This window comes from Antechinus flavipes, chromosome 1, assembly GCF_016432865.1.
Source record: "Antechinus flavipes isolate AdamAnt ecotype Samford, QLD, Australia chromosome 1, AdamAnt_v2, whole genome shotgun sequence".
In the NCBI taxonomy this organism is placed as follows: domain Eukaryota; kingdom Metazoa; phylum Chordata; class Mammalia; order Dasyuromorphia; family Dasyuridae; genus Antechinus; species Antechinus flavipes.
Window position 1 is genome coordinate 207,915,470 of NC_067398.1, and position 19,067 is coordinate 207,934,536.

Here is a 19,067-nt window from a genome sequence, read left to right on the forward strand (position 1 = left end):
GAGTTTAAAACATGAAATAGTAAGCACAGACAATATATGTGTATTACCTGTCCAGAAAGATAAGGGTTAATAACTATCTACTCTAAAGTGCTCTCAGAAAAAAAGAGTGCTTGATTCCACAACCTGGCAAGCTAGTTTCTATAGTGCCAACTCCTATCTGTGTAACTTTGTGTAAATCAATTAGCCTCTCTGAGTTCCCTTATCTGTTAAACATGGAAAATAATACTTGAACCAGCTATCCTCACAGGATTGTTTTGAAAATCATTTAATCCTCACAGAAGATTTATGAAGTGCATTGCAACCAATAAAACACTATATAAATTTAAGCTTTCATTAATAATAGCATATACTAACTAGCACTTGTATACTTGGAAAGTGCTTTACATACATCCTCTCTTATGGCCCTCACAATAACCCTGTGAGAAAGGTGGTTTTAATATTCCCATTCTACATATGAGGAAATTGAGATTGAATTAGCATGAGTTACTCAGGGTCTTAAGTTAGTATCTGAGGTAGGATTTGAATTCAGGTCTTCTTCTTCCAAGTCCAATACTCTTTCCACCAAGCCACCTAGTTGCTTTAATATTAGCATTGCCATCTGATGAACCAGAATTTTACTGGACCTATAGAGCAAACCCCAATCAAAAGTTGCTATTTTCTACTTTTAACACTGGAAAAGACTGAATGCTTCAAAAACCACTATAATCATCAACTCAGATCTTGAAGAGATATGGAGGTCATTTAATCCTAACTTCTCATTTTAGAGACTTAGAATCTGAGGACAAGAGAGGATAAATATTCACACAGATGGTCAATATTTGGGGCTCTGAGTCCAGGATTTCTGGACTCCACATCTAGCACTCTAATCACTGGATCACACTGCTTCTCCCTGGCAGCTCTCTGTAGGCTGGGTTTTTGTCAATGTTCACTCTCTATTCCCAATCAATAACACAATGCTTTGAACAGAATAATTATAAATAAAAATGTTCATTCCTATGGTGCTCTTCAAGATTTGTAAAATACAGGTCTGTGAAGCGAGTGGTACAAGTAATATCCCCTTCATTCTATTCATGAGGGAGGAGGTTAAAAGAGGTTAGTGAATTGCTTTTTTTACAGTCGTGTAGTTAGGACATGCTGTAGGTGTTCCAGGAAACCAGGTCTCTTCACAATTCAGGAAGCTTTTCCATTTCAAATGGACTAAAAATAATTGTTCTTTCTATGTGATATTTTACTAATCAAATTAGTATTACAAATCTGTTCTCCACTCTGGAGTGTTTTTTTTTCCTTTTCTCCAGCTCTTGGCCTTCCGGCTTTCCTTCAAGTTTCAGCACAAATCCTACATCCTGTAAGAGTTCTTTCCCAGTCTCAATGTTACTAACTTCCCTGAGATTCCCTCCAATTTATGCTGAATATCTCTTACATGGAAATAGTGGTCTGCAACTTGTCTTGCCCAATACAATATGAACTCCTTGAAAGTGAGGACAATTTTTATCTGTTTCTGTAGCCTCCAGCGCTTCATTATGGAGTAGTCCCTTAATAAATTCTAGTTGACTTGACTTAATAAATAAAAAGAAATCTAATCTGAAGCCATCAAAAAGCTCATAAAAATTTCCCATGTATGAGAAGTTTGAACCTTGTCTCCAAAGGACTAAGTATTCTTTTACATGAGTTTAAAATAAAGAAACAAAATACAAATAAAATGTAAAACAGATGATAGAGGGAATCCATCACCTACCCTCTCCCATTAAAAACAAATAAACTTAGTTTTGCTTCTAGGTGCCCCTTACCTGTGTTTGCATGGCTTATAATCCGGGCATGATATAAACCATGTAACATCATCCATGCAACTGTTTCTTTTTCTTGACATCGTACTGCGGCCTCAATCACATCATTCCAGTGCATCAGGGGGAATCGACCTTGAGAGACTAAATATACTTTGACAAAAGCAGCCTTCTTTATGTTGTTCTGAAAATGGCAAATCATTTAGCTACCATTAATTTCATCTATCTCTGTTTGCTGTGCCCCCAAGGGCTAGGCTAAAAGCAGAGAGGCTGACTGAAGTTGGCCACCACTCCAAATGCCAGGACGGTTTATTCCTGGCAGGAGGCTATGTTGCCTGTTTCTGTATTGTATTAAAATTGTCCATTAGAGACAGTAGGTCTTGATGGCAGACACTATCCTTCTTCATAGATATTACAAATGTGTTCAGAGGTTAATTAGTGAACACATTTGATAAATACATCCCAGAAATAATGGGCTTTCGTGTTCCCAGTGCATGACAGGACAACAGGCTCTCCGAGGGGCACGATAACTCTTTGGGGCCATTTACTCCACTACAGTGGTCATGTGCTAATAGTACTCTGGGGATCTAAATGGGTAACATGCCAAGCCTAGGTCTTTTACTGCCAGGAATTGCTCTAGACACCACACCTCCAACAAAATTACAAGGCTGTGAAAGACAAGGCCTGCTTCTCCTATTTCTTTTGTGTCCTTGCAAAGTGCTGAATGCAATGTCCATGTCCCACAATTGAGAAATGGCAGAATAAACCACAGCTTATCAGTGTAATAGGGTATTATTGCACCATAAGTATTGATCTCCATGAAGAACTATCAGAAAAACAAAAAGACTTATAAAAAGAGTCTCAGAACAAAAGAAGATACTCAGGATCTACAGACTGATGACAACTATATAAAAAATAACAACAGCAACAAAGTCAGAGAACAAAAGAGGAGACGGAAGGAAACAAAATATTGTTGTTGCTATTTTGATGTTAAAGTTTATGTATTATTTAGTTTAAAGTTTAACAAATTATAGGTGCATTTATAATTTTTTTAATTTAGCTAATTTTTGCTTATTAAATTGATAATAAAAACACCAAGTTTTTAGAAAAACCACCAAGTTTAGAAAAAACACCAAGTAACCTAATGTTCATTTTTGCACATAAATGTCTTCAAAATGTTTCTGGCATCTGAATAACCTGAGGACAATCAGGCTAATGAATTTAGATTTTTATATTCAAACAGGGAACTGAATCCATTTTAAAATTAGTCACTTAAAGGCTGAAAGCAAGATGGCTTTAACCAAAAAGAGCTGACACTGCACAGATTCACCAATTTGAATCTTCAAACTAGGCAAAAAAAAAAAAAAAAAAAAAAAAAAAAACTTTCAAAGTAAGATTCTGATATCATTACCTTAGTAATATGAACAATGCGATCTATCTCAGCATCTGTCATTTCCGAAAGGCATTTTGCTGCATTGAGATACAGGTCAACTTCATTTCTCTGGCAAATAAAAATTGCAAGTATATAAAAATACATTTAGGCACCAGGAGAACAAATCTATTTCAAATCTTTTAAATAAAAGAAAAATCATTATCTTTTTATTATATCTTTGTATCTAGGAACAAACCTGACAAGATTTTCTACCTTAATCAAACAGAGGAGAATTGATAATTCTGTTTTTTAAAGGTGTTTAATTTTTCCATTGCAGTTAGTTAGAAAAAAAAAATAAGTGGGCTCAGATACTTTTCATTCCTTTGTGTATTTCTCAAAAAATGACTCCTATCATCTGTGGGTAATTTTTTTTTTGTCAATCTAAAAAGCTATACTAAAGATATAGGTGTCTCTTCAGCCTACTAGTGTTTTGATAGTGTTCTTTCTTCTGAAATCTCTTAAAATATGTAAACTTATGGAAATATTCTTGCCTGAATATTCTCTAGGCAGACTCTCATGTGAAATCTCTTCTATTTTGTTCCTAGAGTCAGTTATTCTGCAAAGAAACCTTGAGTGAATTCTCTGGCTCAGTACTGGATGATCTATGTCCAGTCTGCACAAAACCATGGCTCTAAATTTTAAATCTCGACAACCCAGATCTTGAAAGAGAAAACACTCCCAGTAAAGAAAAGAATGTGGTCATTTCTCATTAGTTCCCCACCCACTTTCTTAAAACATTTACCTCCTTGCCTTGCCAAAAAGGCAGTAAAAAAAAAATCCTATATATAAATTATAAAGGAATGCAAATATTTTTGCTCCTTACCCGAATCTTGTTTGGCAAAAGATCAAAGATTTTCTCAGTAGCCCAGCAGAGGAGACTCCAGAGGTATTGAGCTGGACTGGGCAGCTTCATAGCCTGGCTAAGTCCCTGTAAGGCACTCTGACATAACTCAAGGCTCTGGAGAGGGAGAGCAGCTTTAAAAAGCTGCACCATAAACACTTCAGTGAAAACCTGAAGCTGGTCCTCAGAAACATGTTTCATCCACAGTGGCAGAGACACCAAAAGGTACTTCTTGGTTTTCAGCTGGAAACAAAACAGGGCACTTGATGTAAACAATAAAGATCAGAGTCAAAGGGCTATACTACACAGAACCCGCCATTCTGTCAGCTAATAGATGCCATGAACAGTCACAGAAGTTCATGGCTCTTTTTTGTCTAACACGAATGCCTCCAATGTAAAGTCTTATTAACGTTTGGATTTCATCTTCCCCATAGTTTTACAAACTAATGAAGCCATAACAACAGCTAGTGAGAGAGAGAGACAGATAGATAGAGACAGAGAGAAAGAGAGAAGACAGAGAGAAAGAGACAAAAAAAGAGAAGACAAAGAGGGACAGAGAGACAGACAGACTGAGACAGAGAGATAGAGATAGAGCGGGGTATAGAGAGACACACAGAGACAAACAGAGAGAGACAGAGAGACTCGACTTCAAGCATACGTTCTTTTTGGCTAGTGGAATAAAACAGTGTTATAGTCAGGCATAGTGGAGTACAATTATAATCCTGCTACTAAGAGAGGCTAAGGCTGATCAATCACGTAAGTTCAGAAATTCTGAGCTGCTATGAGATTAAAGCCTGTGGAACATCCACACTAAGGAACCCACAGGAACAGTGTCACCAGGCTGCCTCAGAAGGGGCAAACCAGCCCAGGATGGATAAAACAAGCAAGTTAAGGCATCTGTGCTAATTAGCACTGAATTAACATTCAGTAAACACTGAATTTCCAGCCTGGGAGAGTCCAGGAGGTCTAGTTTTCAAAAGAAGGGGAAAAAATGGAAAAATTAACAAAATATTGTTTCTGAAAGAACACAGAAGTGGATGTTCTTTTCAATGAAAGGTCATATTTTTGTGAAAGAAAATTCCCTGGAAAGGAAAAAACTAAACAATTCTAATCTTTCATCATCACCATCACCATCATCACAACTAACATTTATATAACATTTACTTTGTGCCAGGAACTGTATTAAGTGATTTACAATTATTGCCTCATTACCTCATTTGATTCTTACAACATCTCTAGAAAGTACGTGCTATTATTATCCATATTCAACAAATGAGGAAACTGAGGTAAATACATGACATACTGAAGGTGGATTTGAACTCAGATTTTCCAGACACAGTACTCCATTCACTGGGCCATTGAGATTTCTTTTTTACTACAATTTGCTGCCTTTGCATATAGGTGCTATTATAAATGATGATAGTTTTTTTTTTTTATTTGAATCACGTAAGTCTGAAAAAAATGAACTTTGACCTAGTAATATCTGAGAAATTCACCATTTTTATTAAAAAAAAAAAAACAATAAGGTATCTTGTCAATTGAAGAATTGATGTTCTTTCCAACAGCTCTGAATAAACCAATATAAACTCAATGAGTATTTTTTGTAGTACTCTCAATTAAAATTAGGCACAGTCTCTTAGCTTACCCTATATTTAATTTCTTGCCAAAGAAAACAAATAAATTGTTAACTAACTCTTCTAGTTGGATTAGGTATAAACAATTTTTTTTAGCTAGTTCCCCTCTCTATTCTCTTTCTTGACCTCTAGCAAGGAGGTTGGATGTCCTATATAGTGATACCAGATTCAATTTTTCAAGATTATCATTCTATAACTCTTCTCCACAAAAACTCACAATAGCATAAGTTAAAACCTGACATTTTGGCACGTAAGGCCAAATATGCCTGGAAAACAATGAAGCTTTCAAAAATCTGTAGGATTTATTTTTTATGTCTCCTGTTCCTTTAAAAACTGTTAGAAAGACTTGGAAATATAATTTTTAGAATCATTAATAAACTATTTGCTGTTTGATTTACAATGCTATCTAGTCATTATTCCCTTAAAATTGTTTCTAAAAAGAATGCATTAAGATTTGCATAACTTTATACAAAATGATCAGATATTAGATTATTATAATTATAATTCCTACATATGGAGGACAGGTAAAGTCCTGACATTTAGGAAGAGCATAGTGCATTTCTATTAATAAGAGAGCATTTGGAGTTTCATAAAAGATGAAAAGAATGAATGCTTTCTTTAATTAAAAGATTCCCTTTTTGGACTTTTGATCAAGTCAATCAGTAAACATTTAAACATCAGGTATTTAACAAACACTGTGTTAAGTGATAGGACACAAAAAGAGGCAAAATACATTCCCCAGTTCCCAAGAAGCTGACAAACACATAAACTATGCACAAAAAAGAAATATAAATTGGAAATAATCCACAGAGAGGAGCTATTACTAAGAAATTAGTAGATATTCTCTTAATTTCCTAGGCCTTAATAAATATCAACGACTATTATTCCTGTCAAGATTAGAAAAAGAAAACTTGCCTTCTCAAAAAAAAAAAAAATTGCCTTCTCAAAAGACAGTGTAGAGAAGAATAGAAGCAAAAATTTTTAAGGAAAGTTGAAATCTGATTCCATCTGGCTGTGAGAGAACTTGAGACCCACAAAGTAACTGAAAGTATAATTAAATTAAATTGAAAGGTAAGAGTTTAAATTTTCTGAAATCAGATTACTAAAATGTATTATAGCAATCATATGAAGAAATAAATGAAATAAAAATTAAAGCAAAAATACCAACTATATAATTACATGCTACACATTAAATATGTAATTATATAATAAATATATAAAGAATAAAATCAAATAACATTTTTATGCAAATCAAAAATTCTATCTTCTCAGACACTATGTGGGGAGAAAAATGATGTGATAAATCTTAATAGCAAAAGAAGCTGGAGAATTGCCATCATTATATCATTTAATGTAGAGAAGTATTGATATGAAAACTTGTTACTAAAACACTTATTCCATTTCTATCCTTAATTTAATTAAGCAAACATTAATTGACAACCAGTATTTGGAAGATACTGTGCAAAGTAGTGAGCACCTCAAGGAGTTTACATTCTCAGAAAAATGCATAACATTTACAAAAATTTTCAATTATTCAGAAGGTAGTGAGATACTCATCACTAGAATTCCTCAAGAAGAAACTGGATGTCCAGGTACATCTTAAGTGACAGATACATAAAGGAAGGCAAAAGACATATTCCAAGACTTATAATGAATACTAGGAAGGGCTTTTTAGAATTGAAAGAACTGGACTACTTATTGAGATGAGATTGTTCATTAACAGAAGTAGTGAATAAATTTAAAGAGAGCTTGGAAAAGAAAAGAACTCAAGTGAAGTCATCTTGAGTTATTTAAAGATGGAAATCGAAGGATAAAAAAATAGAAGATGGAAGAGACATGTAAATATTATTATAAAAATGATATCACTATCATGGACAGCAGAACCATAATTTGGACTCTTAATTTCACAGATCTGAATGTGTATATGAAAGATGAAGAAATATTATTAAATAAGAAGAAATATGAAAAGAGCAGCTGAATTTGGCCAAATATAGAAGGGAGAAAAGAGATCTATGCTAGAGGAGACACAAATGGGTCTTATTATCCACACAACAAAGCAAATATGTACGGATATGTAGCCCAGATTAAGACAAGCATTTTGAGAGAAAGCCTAAAGAGTCTATTAAAATATATAGTTGAGACAAACATCATAGAACAGGAAGTGAAAAGTAGGTTGGACAGCTTTCAAGGAGTTGCAAAGCTTCTTTAATGATCCCTACCATGCCATCCCAAGTTTTCCACAAAAAATTTGTTGCTGCTGTTTGCAAATGTTTTAAATTTCTGACTTTAAACACCAAAATCAAATGAATGTATATATATAAAGTATAATGGGGAAAGACTGTATATAAAATTAGAAATCTCTACTACATAAAAATTACTTTTAATAGATTTATAACATTTAAATTAAGCAATTCCAACAGACTTAGTACAGAAAATGCCATATACACATCCAGAGGAAAAAAACTACAGAAGCTGAATGTGGATCAAAGTGTAGTATTTTCCATCTTTGTCCTTTTTCTTTTTTCTTTCTTTCTTTCTTTTTTTTTTTTTTTTTTTTTGCTTTCTCATGGTTTTTCCCCCTTTTGATCTGATTTTTCTTGCCCAGCATGACGAATATGGAAATATGTTTAGAAGAACTGCACATGCTTAAATTATGTCAGATTGCTTGCTGTCTTGAGGGGAGAGGAGAAAAATATGGAATACAAGGTTCTGCAAAGGTGAATGTTGAAATGTATCTGACTGTTGGAAAAATAAAAAAATTAAAATTAAATAAAGTACATTGAAAAAAATATTAACTTGAAAAGTTGTTGTCTATATTTTTTTCCAGCCTCATACTACTCTCATTTGTGCATTTTAAAAGAATATTCAATTACTCCCTTTCCCCTCCATGGAAACCTTAATTGACAGGGATTGGGAGGGAGAGGAGGGGGAAGGATGGGAAATAAAGACAATGGCCTTGTAATACACATATGCAGTATCAAGCAAAACAAATTCCCATGCTGACTGTGTAAGTCTTATTCTGCTCCATGAGTGCAGTACTTCTCTGAAAGGAAATAAGCAACATGCTTTACCACTGGTCTTCTGAAATTGTGGTTGATTGTTGCATTGCTCAGAGTATTTAAGTTTTAAAAGAAAAAAAAATTTAATGTTTTTATTGTTCAAACTGTTCTGGTGCTTCTGCTCACTTTATTCTGCCATCAGTTCATACAACTCTTTCTAGGTTTCTCTGAAACTATTTTGTCATTGCTTACAAAGGCCCAAGTTTTTAATCAACAATTTACCAGTGTTGTGTATAACAATAAGAAATGGTAGATGCTGGTTACTTAAGAACTGAAGATAAATATCACATTGTGCAGTGGAAAGGAGCATGGTAGGCATCGGTGGGTTGCAAAACAATCAGGAACTTCATAAAGGAACAGGTGTAAAAGATGTCATCAAGGAAATGTATGACAGGAAGAGAAGATGGGCTGTTCTCATGCAAGGAAGGGATGACAAGGGCAGAATGGTTCTCTAATAACCTTACAATATCAAGAAAAAATGAAGAAGGTCTCTAGCATATTGGATGGAGCCTCTAAACTTCAAGGAAAACATTTTTTTCCAGATGTAAAATGCTCTGATTTGCTGTGGAAAGGCAATTACAGCCCCAGGCCATACCTCATGCTATGGCTAGACATCCACTGGAAAAATCAGGGCCTCCCATCCTATCATTTTGTTTTGTGACTGATTCCTTCTACCCACCTATAGATCAACTCTCCAGACACAATGCCCTTTCACTCTTACTAGTCCTGATAGATAACCTGCCCTAATTGATGGGTGAGTAGATGGGTGAGTGAATCTCTTATGGGCAAGGAGGGAGCCAAATCCTCCTAATTATCCCATTCAGACCAGGAAAACCGGAGCCTGCTTAGCTACCTCACCATCTCCGCTCACATCTTCTGCCTTGGTCCCACCTTATTTTCTTCATATTATTCTTGGCTATTCAAATCAAGCAATCATTGCTGCTAGAAAAGATATGACACTCAACTGCCCAATGGCTTCACTCACATTCTCTTTGTATCAATACTCCTTTCCTTTTCCTGGCCACTATTCTTTTGTAAGTGTGCAATCAGTCATTCCTGTAAAAGGCAAACTCCTGAGGGTGAGCCTGAGCCATTCTGCTTTTATATTCTCAGCCCCTAGCATAGTATTTAGTGGCGTTTTCATTCATTCATTTGTTCATTTTTAGTAACATCTTATCAGGATTTTACTGAAACAGGAAATAGAAAGAATAAAGTAGTTGTAAAATAGGTCTAATTTTATGACTTTTATAAATAAGGATGTAGCAAAGTGTTTCCTTTGCTGGCTAGCAATGCAAACATCATGAAAGTAGCATAAGGGGTGAATATATAAGAATGAATTTGGGACTGCAATAAAAACTCCATGCAGGGGTCACCATACTACGGCCCGCGGGCCAGATGCAGCAACTGAGGACATTTATCCCCCTCACCCAGGACTATGAAGTTTCTTTACTTAAAGGCCCACAAAACAAAGTTTTTGTTTTTACTATCATCCGGCCCTCCAACAGTCTGAGGGACAGTGAACTGGCCCCTTATTTAAAAAATTTGAAGACCCCTAATCCATAGTGATGAAACATGTGAAAAGAATAGGTACTAATTTTGGAGTCAGAAGATCAGCTGTGTCACTCTTGACAATACACACACACAATTAAGTGAGTGAGCATCAGTTTCTTCAAATGTAAAATTAGGATGTTTTACATGTTAAGAGATCCAGAGTCAATCAATTATTTTCTATCTCCTACCAAATAACATCTGGGAATAGAGGACTGATTTTTTAAAAAGATTTGCCAACTTTGGAAATTCTTTAGAATGGGAACTAGGTTCTTTAATATCACCCAAATTGTTATTTATTACATACGCTTAGACTGTAGATTAGTGGTGGTACTACCCACATCCCCAATAGCATAGCTGCATTTTGAGATGATTGTGCTTGAGTCACCATAATTTCAATGGATAACTGCTTAACTTCTTCACCTAAAAGAGAAAAAAAAATTACTATAGCATTTTCTCTAATGATTTAAGATATTTCAAATTAAACATACAAGACATGATTTTAGTTCCCAGATATAGGGATATCATTTAAAATGAATATTTCAACAGGCCTCCAATAGGAAGAAGAAGCCATTTTAAGCATATTCTCAAGTCAATACAAAGCTGACAGGGTCATTTCCATTTCTCTGAATTTAGTTTTAAAATAAAGCTGTAACAACTCTCATTCAGAATTAGAGGATTCAAATTGAATAAACCAGTATCAGACATATTCCAGCATTGTGTTGAATTATTGTGTAATTTAGAGGCCATAAACCTGGAGTCTATTAAAATTTTTTTTAAACTGATAACTATATTTCAAAATAATTTGTTCTTTTATAATCCTGTGTTATTTTGTTTTATGAATTAAATAAAATGTTTTGAGAAGGGGCTCACTAGATTGTCAAAAAGTTTCATCCATGACACAAAAAAGGTTAAGAACTGTTGAATCTAGATTATAGAAATGCCAAAATTCACTGCTCTCTACAAAACTTCAAAATTCCTACCATATTAAAATGAAATGTTTAACAAAATAAATAAATGTGAATAAAGTGTAATATATATATAATAAAAATGAATAAAAGTATAATAATAAAGTGGATAAACGTAAATAAAATGAAATGTTTAACAAAATAAAAGTTACAATACAATAAAGACAATGTGAATTTGGTTTTCTAAGTCAATATGTAGCCTGTAGGGATCCATTTCTATTTGAGTTTGAAAACATTGGTCTAGAAGACCATCTCGAAGTGGCCCAGAGAATTGGCCACTACTTATAGTAGTGAGTTTGCTTTCCTCAATAGGATTCTGTGGGAAAATAAAAAAAATGAAATGTTCATAAATCCATACGGTTCAGGTACAGAATATCTCCATGGATAATTACTTTTGTTTTACTTGGGGGCACGGACTTGGCAAGTCCCTTGAGGGCTATCCTCAGGCAAAATTTTTCATTCTGCCTAGCATTCTCAAACTTTTTCTCAAAACTGGCTCTCAACACACACACACACACACACACACACACACACGTTAAGAGCCCCTGGTTGGGAGAGAACAGACTAGGCCTGGGTTTTCATCATGACTTCTCTTACAAAGAATGTCTTAATTCCATTAGGACAGCAGTTCTCAAACTTTAGACTCTTAAAAATGATCCCACCCCAAGAGCTTTCACTTAGGGGGGTTATATCTATCAACATTTACCATACTAAAAATTAAAATGCCTTAGTATTATTATAACCTCAAGGTCTCCAAAAGGGTTTTGGGGACTCTTTGAGTACACCCCCAGATCTGTGAAGTTTCTTAACCAATGACAACAATCATATTACCACCATTCAGGAATGGAAAGGAACAATCTCTAAAAAACCACCAATGACCCTCAAGGTGGCCGGACACATATTTTACTAGTGAGGTCATACTGCATGGAATAGAGATTGTGATATTCTGAACACATATTTACCAAAGTTCAGCCTCATCAGAGGGGAAAGGAGGGAAGCCCAATTCACAGGAGGGTACTGGTGACTTTCTCCAACACTTGCTATGGGTTTCATAGCTACTTTCACATAAGAAGGAGGAACAGATTCAGGCCCTATAACAAAGAAACAAACAAATCACTATCACAAAAGCATTTCTTCAAAGAAAACAATGATGACCAAGGAGATCTATGAGAAATTGAAAGTAGAAGGGAATTCCCTCTTTCATGAATTTCTTCATTTGACTGAGCAATAATCAGATCCACTCCCACCCCCAGCTTTACGATGGTTTGGAATAGAGAAGTAATAGTCAAAGCAAAAAAGGATGAGTGCAGAAGCTGCATCCATACTAAACAATGGATCGTCATACCCTAGGGGATATGAAATTTGGGAGAAAAAGAGCCAATTTGGGGGCCACCTGGTGGTGGTCCCAGAACACCAGCCAAAATACACATTCTGATATTCCTCTGATATATATTCTTCTGAATGGAGTTTCACTTTCATTAACAAGTCTTTTGGAGGGAATTCCAACACATCCACCATATAAGCATACCAATCATTTACATGCTAATAATCTTAGGATCAGCTGTTCTAATCAGGTACATAACTCACAGGAACTTGAGCCAAGTACTGATTTGGTAGTAAAGAGAGGAAAGAAGATACAACTAGTAAGTGTTTGAGGGAAAATTTTAACTCGGGTTTTCCTAACATCAGGTTTAGTGTTTTATGTAACCCACTCCAAATGCTTAGGGTTTTATTTATTCACTTAAACTACATTCCAAACTGCAAATTTTTACCAAAAATTTCTTGTATGCTTTGGCTCCTATACCAACTTTGGTTAATGTGGAATTGGCCAGAAGAGGGACTTCTTGTTTCTCATCAACATACATCTAACTTCACTTCTATAAAGAAATGCCCCAGGTGAATAAATTATTTTTGCTTGTAAAATTTCAAGATAAAGCACATCTGCCAATCAAAATATGCGTTTGAAATAAATGAAATGTATTCCCCTTCCATTTTAACTGGGAACTCTCAACATTTTAGAAATGTTATCATGCAACTAATCATTATTACTGGACCAAAAATACATTTGGATCAAAAATATCAAATGTATAACTTGGCATTGATTACAACACATATGGCAACTTAAGTCATAGTATACATTGCTGGGATTAACATAGGTGAAATTTTGATTGAAGAGAAAAAATGAAAAGAGATAGAAAACAGGACAGTTTAGGAGTGTGAAGAGATAAGTTCTAACAGGAAGCATAATCCTACTGAACACTATTCAAAATGTTTGAACAGAATAATAAAATAATGAGAAAACATCCTAGATATCATCTGGGCCTGTCATTTCCCAAATGAAGAAAATTAAGCCTTGAGAAATGAAATGACTTTTCGATGGTTATAATGAATTAATTGCAAGCAGCTATCTGAGACAGAGTCAAAAATTCACATTAGGTCTTAATTGTTATTATTGTTTGTCCTTCATTCTCAAAGAGGACTAACACATCAGGAAGGTGACATTATGACGTGCAAGGGAGCTGAATTTTAGTGAGGGAGGACTGCGCAAAGTCACGAGTCTCACTTTTTCCTCTAGTGCCATCTATATCCAGTGGCGAGATAAAGATCAGGACAACCAGAAATGGCCCTAGATGCAGTAGGGAATCTTGGCCTTGTAAAGTTAAAGACCAAGGTCTAAACAAGTCTCAGTCAGTGATTAAAGCTAAGTAAGCATCAGGCACTGAATAGCCTCTTTACCTAGTTTAAAAAAAAATCCAATCTGGCAGGGGAAGACCCTCAGGGTTCCTGGACAAAACAGAAACAATTCCTATTTGCGTTCACTCTGCATTAAGAGGCCCAAATAACAATGAACAAACTGTGGCTTGACCTGGAACCTATTATTGGTCAATCAATGAGAGTCAGAGTGATGTGAGTTGAAGAATGCATGGTCCTTAAGGAAGAAATGTAATGGGTAAAGCCAAGGTTGTCATAGGAGGTTTCAGTGAGAAAGAAACACGAAGAGACAGACAGAATGAATTGTGTTGCTCAAGTGACCTGTTCCAGTGATGTCCCCAGTGGGGCAGTTCCTATTCCTACTCACAAAGGTTGTTTGTCCTTTGTACTTCCTAGCATGATCCAGGGCATAGATCCAGGGATAACATCCACATGCCTCAGTTTCCTCTACTGTAAAATGGAGATAGTAAGAACAGCTCTCTCCAAGGTCTGTTACTTAACACAGTAGATGGTACAGAGTAGGTACATAATAAATGCTTGTTCCTTTCTATCTTCTCTTTTACTCCCCCCACATTAAAACATAATTCTCCCAGTCTAAAGCTCTTTCTATCATCATGTATATTTGCTCTATGTTCTCTGTGGCATTGCCATATCAAGTAGAGGAATATTTGGGGGAACTCTACTTCTTTCAAATGGGTATCTATGAACCAACAACTAAACATAAAAAGGTGATGCTGAAAAATAATACATGGGTCATTCTGTGCTATGTTTGTAAACAGTGAGTGCTTATTTAATGTCTTTCTTTTTTAAGCCTTTCAATTTGGGGGCTAAAAAAAGAGATAAAAGCATGAATGAACAGATAATTCAACAGTTCTCAATAAAATGCAGATATAGTTTGGCCAAATAATGTCCTTGAGGAAATATGATGATACTTCATCGAAGTGATTAAAAAAAAGGGGGGGGGGATAGTTTGATTCGATGTAAGAAAGAAAATACTGAGACAGGGAAAGAAAAAGTTACACTGGACTAGAGAAAACATGTAAACATTCAGAATAATGAATGGAGATCCTTAGAAAAGCAGTCTTGTTGTGCTTAGTGTTCAAATGTGCTTCTAAAAGCAACAGGCTTACTGACCACCTCAGGTACTATAAATGGCTTTCAAGTGCTTACAGGGTCATCTAGATGTCTTTCACAAGAGGTCCCCCTCTTCAGAAATAAAGACTAATTGACCAAAACTTTTGGCTGCCCAAAGAACAAAATGTTTTTTAACCCATCTGCTGCTGGCAAAGGGTAAATAATTCACCATATGCATTTCATTCTTTAAATTACTAACATCAAAAGTAGATAGTCTTTTATTAGAGAGGCTCAGGAAGTCATATGATAGTTTCTTCTGTTCTACTCATGCCAAGAATGATTTATTTTTATCCTTTAAAAGAGTTTCTTCTTCAAGACAGCTCACCAAAATTGTCATCCTCCCTACTACAGCCCTGCTAGGCTGTAATGAGTGACATCCAGACATTTTAATTCAAAGGCTGCTACAGAAGGGAGTTATTAAAATTCAAATGAGCTGAGCATATTGAAGAAGAAAACACTGGTTTGCATGCACACCTCTGTATTTGGCCATCCCATTTAGTCCCACTGAACAGGGTTTTGTTTTGTTTGTTTTAAATGGGCTTCTGAGGCTGAGGTCAGCCTCCCACGGCCCCCACGCCTCTAGGGTCATCATCAGTAATTTGGAAGGCTGAATGGATTTTCTACTGAATCTAGTCAGCAACTTCAACAAGAAGGCAGCTCTCTCCCACCATCCACAAGTGTGAAATGTCTGTTTTTTTTTTTTTTTTTTTTTTTTTCTTAAAGAGCATTTATTGTACCTGTTTTCAAATGGGTTGCAAATTGACAGTACAGGACTGCCACCCAGTTCAACTGTACCTGAGTTATCAGGCATATAAGAGAGCAAAGCTGCTGGTTTGTGACTTGGCTGCTTACAAAGACTATTGGATTTCCTAAGAATTCACAAATGGATCCAAAAAGGAAATCCTCTCCTGCAAAGGAAATATAAATTTGGGCAGTCCAAATGAGCAAATTCCATTTGCTTAGGATAACAGTTTATCCTTCTTTTGCCTCCTTCTGCAAATAAATTCTTCACATTGTCATCATCATCATACTTAAATCAGAAGAAAATACACACTTGCTTTATTTAAAAAGAAAGATATGAAAACATCCCATATTCCTAGCTTTTTGTTTTTGTCACAAAATCTCTAAGTCACTTTTACTAGGTTTCAGATTCTTAATAATTAAATCAATTCTTTTATAATGCTTTGTTCAGGGTGTTAAACACTGCTGTCATTAGTAATGAAAATATATCTATTTTTTAAATCTAAGGAACATTAAAGCAAACAGCAGTATATCAGGTGAAAAAAGAACAGTAAGTTTTCTAGATACCCAAATATTTAAAGTGATTTTTTCTTAGGCAATGTCAAAGTAGTTCACAATTTGGGAACTTACTTGTATCATTAAGCATTGAGGGATTCCTGTGTTGACCTCTAAGGGTCCCTACTAAACTCTTAAAATTTTATGACTTCTGCTACATTCTTAGGGGGACAGCAGTCTTCAAACGTCATCTAATATGAATAATCACATTACTTTCCTATAGGCCAGAAAAATTTTTAACTCCTTGGGAAAAAAAAAAAGAAAGTTGGTTTTACATAAAGCAGTCCAATCAAATCCAGATAGCATCCTCCCCAATTAAACTCATCCTTTGGCCAGGTTGGTATTCAATTCAACTTATTCCAAAAAGCCTTTAATGGAACATTATTATATATTTTTTTAAAAGACTTTATTAAGTGCCTACATGGCATTATTCCAGTTGCTGTATAAAGTAACAGAATCAATTTCTGACATCAACCAGCTTATGATGGAATAGATGAGAATCAAAGAATAGACAAAAAGTACTGAGAGTCGAAATGTGAATTTAATAAACTATTTACATGTGGGATAAGCATCAGAACACATGGTTTCAATGTAATAAAAATTGACAATTGATACTAAATACATGTTGATTGGCAGATTATATGGGGGAGACTTTATTATAACACAGACTTTGTTATAAAAAGAGGCCCATTAAAACAAAATGTACTTGACATATAAGCTACAATTAAATGGCATCCAAGATTAAGCTGGCAAGAAAAAGATATATGTTGAGAATTTCCAGTCAAAGAGTAATGTCTAAAACAGGTCCACCAAACCCTGGACACTATTTTGTTGTGTGTGTGTGTGTGTGTGTGTGTGTGTGTGTGTGTGTGTGTAGCTAAGCTCTTGTATAGAAAAGATTCTTGGTAGGCTTTGCTGCAGAGTGGTTTAGGATTTAAGGCGAAGGAAGACATTTTTCTGCCTCCCTCCCATCCCCCACTCATCATACCCCCCAGAAACTCTATGCTTTTTAGCTCTAAAGTGGCACACTTTTGAACACAATTATTTACTATGGTACATAAGGAGAGAGAAAGATTAAAAACCAAGGAATTTGCTCTCTTACCTTTCTTCCCTCCTTCAATGATAAAGTCAACAGCTGCCCTAATAAAGCTGTTCTCAGGCAAATAGCTAAAGTCAGCAGGAACTGCAGAGACAGAAAACCATCAAATTAGCCAGTGAACTTGGCGGGACTAATGAAGGAAAGATAATGATCTCCTGCTGCCATTTCAACCTAGAGACAAAGCTGAGATGTTTATGCCATTAATCTCTGCACAATACTCCGTGGCTGCAACTAATTCTATTACGTTAAGTGACTGATGTCCAAGTAATCATTTAGGCTTTGCTAGCAAATTAAAACAATGGCAGAAGTTGTGAGGCTGCCAATCATTGAGACTGGATCGTTTCGGTAACCCACTGAGCAGGGTGTGTATGGGAGTAAACACCTCCTTAATGCTCCACCAATGAGCTCAATCAGAGTGACCTCTCCAGGGATGGAAGGAAATTGCTAAGCTGCATTACTCAAAGCACGGTCAAGTGGGCCACTCTAGGACATACTGAATTGTAGAAATGATACATGAAAATTCAAAACTTGTATCAGTGCCAGCAAATCATTTCATAATGTGTAGACAGCTAAGTGAACAGTCCTAGCTACTGCCCTAGAACAGGAACTAGGAGTCTCCTAATCGCTTTCTTTTCTCAGTCTTCCATGACTGTTTGGTTTTCTCAGTGCCATGAATGACTCATTTGGAAAGTTCCCTTATAAATAAGGCATCAGTAACTTTTATTTTTATAGATGGATTACAGGATTTAGATCTGGAAGGGAACTTAGATATCATCTATTTAAACTTCCTCTGGTAAGATATCATCTAGTCTAACCTCCTCTGGTGTAGCAGTAATTCTTATTATAATTCATTACTGTATAGAACTGAATTTGCCACAAGTCAAACGTGTCCTCTAGAATACTACAAAAAGAAGCCTAATTAAAAAGTAACAGCCTGATATAGGCTACAAATTATATGTGAATGGTGTAGACTCATTTTCTATGACTAATCTATATCAAAATTTTCTGACATAGTCTTACACTTAAAGTTAAATATTCTGAGATAGATATGTATCTCCATTCAGATGGAGGAAATAACTTTAGTGCAAAGCAGAATGGATAAAAGAGGAAGAAACTTATTACAGCAGACTCTCATTTTAAAAGCATTCATTAGTTATTCTCAATTGTTTTGTTTCTTCTTTATCCTTGTATCACACTGGCCTAACATGGTACCTGGCTTAATAAATACTTGATTATTAATTAATTAGGAAACATATTACTATGTGAGAGGTAAAAATAAATTTTAAAAGTAGCTTCTAGTAACAAAGCATTCATTTTGGTTGAGTTTGATGATTCATCAGATTCATATAATAATTTGGATTATAACTCCCTAATGTATTAATGTGAAGCTCTCTACCTAAAACCACCTAAGCATGGACTTAAATAAATGCATGAAAACTGTAGGGCAGTTTTAATTGTTTCAGTAAAAAATCTAGAAATAGAAAAGATTTGTCAACTTAAGGGTCATAATTTTATCTTAAAGGCAGATGAGCTTCAACTCTTTAAATAAATTTATCCCATTAT

The 19,067-nt window shown here is 35.2% G+C and overlaps 1 protein-coding gene across 1 annotated transcript in view; it reads right to left on the reverse strand.

The window, feature by feature from the left end:
* The window catches only part of FOCAD (focadhesin), a 349,882-nt gene that overhangs the window by 12,135 nt on the left and 318,680 nt on the right, over positions 1-19,067 (reverse strand). Inside the window, exons 34-39 of the mRNA XM_051995374.1 lie at positions 17,508-17,588; positions 12,226-12,354; positions 10,603-10,718; positions 4,037-4,297; positions 3,193-3,282; positions 1,788-1,965 (exon numbers count right to left, since the gene is read on the reverse strand). Coding sequence (XP_051851334.1) covers positions 1,788-1,965; positions 3,193-3,282; positions 4,037-4,297; positions 10,603-10,718; positions 12,226-12,354; positions 17,508-17,588 — 855 coding nt within the window. The remainder of the gene's footprint in view (positions 1-1,787; positions 1,966-3,192; positions 3,283-4,036; positions 4,298-10,602; positions 10,719-12,225; positions 12,355-17,507; positions 17,589-19,067) is intronic.